The sequence below is a fragment of the Lipotes vexillifer genome, unplaced genomic scaffold (assembly GCF_000442215.2).
Source record: "Lipotes vexillifer unplaced genomic scaffold, Lipotes_vexillifer_v1.1 scaffold1201, whole genome shotgun sequence".
NCBI lineage: Eukaryota > Metazoa > Chordata > Mammalia > Artiodactyla > Lipotidae > Lipotes > Lipotes vexillifer.
Window position 1 is genome coordinate 1,619,865 of NW_006783542.1, and position 1,512 is coordinate 1,621,376.

General features: G+C 55.7%; 1 protein-coding gene across 1 annotated transcript in view; it reads left to right on the forward strand.

The window, feature by feature from the left end:
- The window catches only part of NAV1 (neuron navigator 1), a 132,935-nt gene that overhangs the window by 49,570 nt on the left and 81,853 nt on the right, over nt 1–1,512 (forward strand). Inside the window, 1 exon segment of the mRNA XM_007456145.1 lies at nt 1,440–1,512. Within this exon segment, the coding sequence (XP_007456207.1) occupies nt 1,440–1,512 (73 nt within the window).

A 1,512-nucleotide genomic window follows, 5' to 3' on the forward strand; every position in this document is an offset into this window, starting at 1 on the left:
CCCCCCACCCCGCTCCAGGACCACAAGCGCCCAGGGAACTGCCGTTCCCCCTGAGGTCTGAGTCACTAGAAAGGGAAAGTACCCAGGTTACCACACATTAGGACAGACAGGAAGTCCCAAGGGGAGAAGCTGGGTGTGGACCAGGCCAGGAAGTCTGCTCACTGATTGCCCTGCCCATCCCGGTCCCCTGTCACCCACAGGGCTTCTGCGGGGACCACCACCACGGTCAAGGCCCATACAGCTCTCTCCAGTTTTTGATCAAAAACTAAAACCCTGTTTTCTCAGGATTGACAGAGACAATTTTGGAGGATTTTGTTATTTTCAAGGAACTTTACAAAAACAAGAATAGAAAAATCAGTGTCTCACTCCATTTGATCCCCTAGAGTGACTAAGAAATGGATGTGTTTGCAGATTAAAGATTCCTGAGCTCTGTAACTCAGCTTTCCTTTGCCGCCCAGCTTTCTTGGCCCACAGATCCCATCTCGTTTATTCAACCCTGTCTGGCTCTACTTAGGCCAAGCCACTGAGACCCCACCTGTGGTTGATTTGGGCTGGCACCACCGCTAGGCTGGGGGCGGATTGTGGGTCTCTGCCTGTCCAAGCAGCCACCTTGGCCCCTGAGGGAGAGAGGCATCTCCTTCCCCAGCTCCAGACCCCCTGGGCTCAGGCCATCTAGCACTGACCTGCTTCCCTGGCCTGGCCGAGCAAGGCCTGAGGCTTCACCCGCTCCGTCCATTTTCCCACGTTCTCCCCTCTGTCCAGCTAAGGCCGCCCTGTCCTCTGCTGAGGTTCTGCTGATTCTCCCGACGCCCATGCCTTGGCCGGGGCTAGTCTTTCGGGGACCTACATGCTCCACACCCCACTCCTGACTTTGCTGTCTCTGGTTTGGGAAGCAACTAGCCCTGAGTTCACTAACAGAAAAGAGGTGCTAGACTCCCTGCACAAAATGAATGATCGAGGCCTTCCACTCTCAGGTGATTCCCCCAGGTCTCGTGGGCCCCTTCCCATTCATTGCACACCTTCTGTATCCCAGGCACTGTGTCAGGTCTTTACAACTCTATATATGATAAAGTAGCTATTATAGTTTTATCCCCATTTGACAGATGAGGGGATGGAGGCTTGGCAAGGTTGATGACTTGCCCCGGCCCCCTGACTAATAAACAGTAGAAAAGGATTCAAACCCAGGTCATATTATAAAATCTGTGCCCTTACCATGTACGGGATTCCTTCCCTAGCGCTCACCAGCGTCTTCCTTTGACAACCTGAGCGGACACACCTCAGGGTAACATATACCCTAAGAGGCCTCCCGGAGGCCCAGGAGCTCGGGCAGGGGGGCAGAGGCGGGAGGGCGGGAGAGTGGAGGGAGGCATTACAGCCGCCCGAGGACCGGGCTCAGAGCGCTGGACTGGAGAGTAACCAGTGCCCTTCCGCCCGCCCAGCTCCCTCGAGATGACCTGCTACGACAGCGACGACGCCAACCCCCGCAGCGTGTCCAGCCTGTCCAACCGCTCT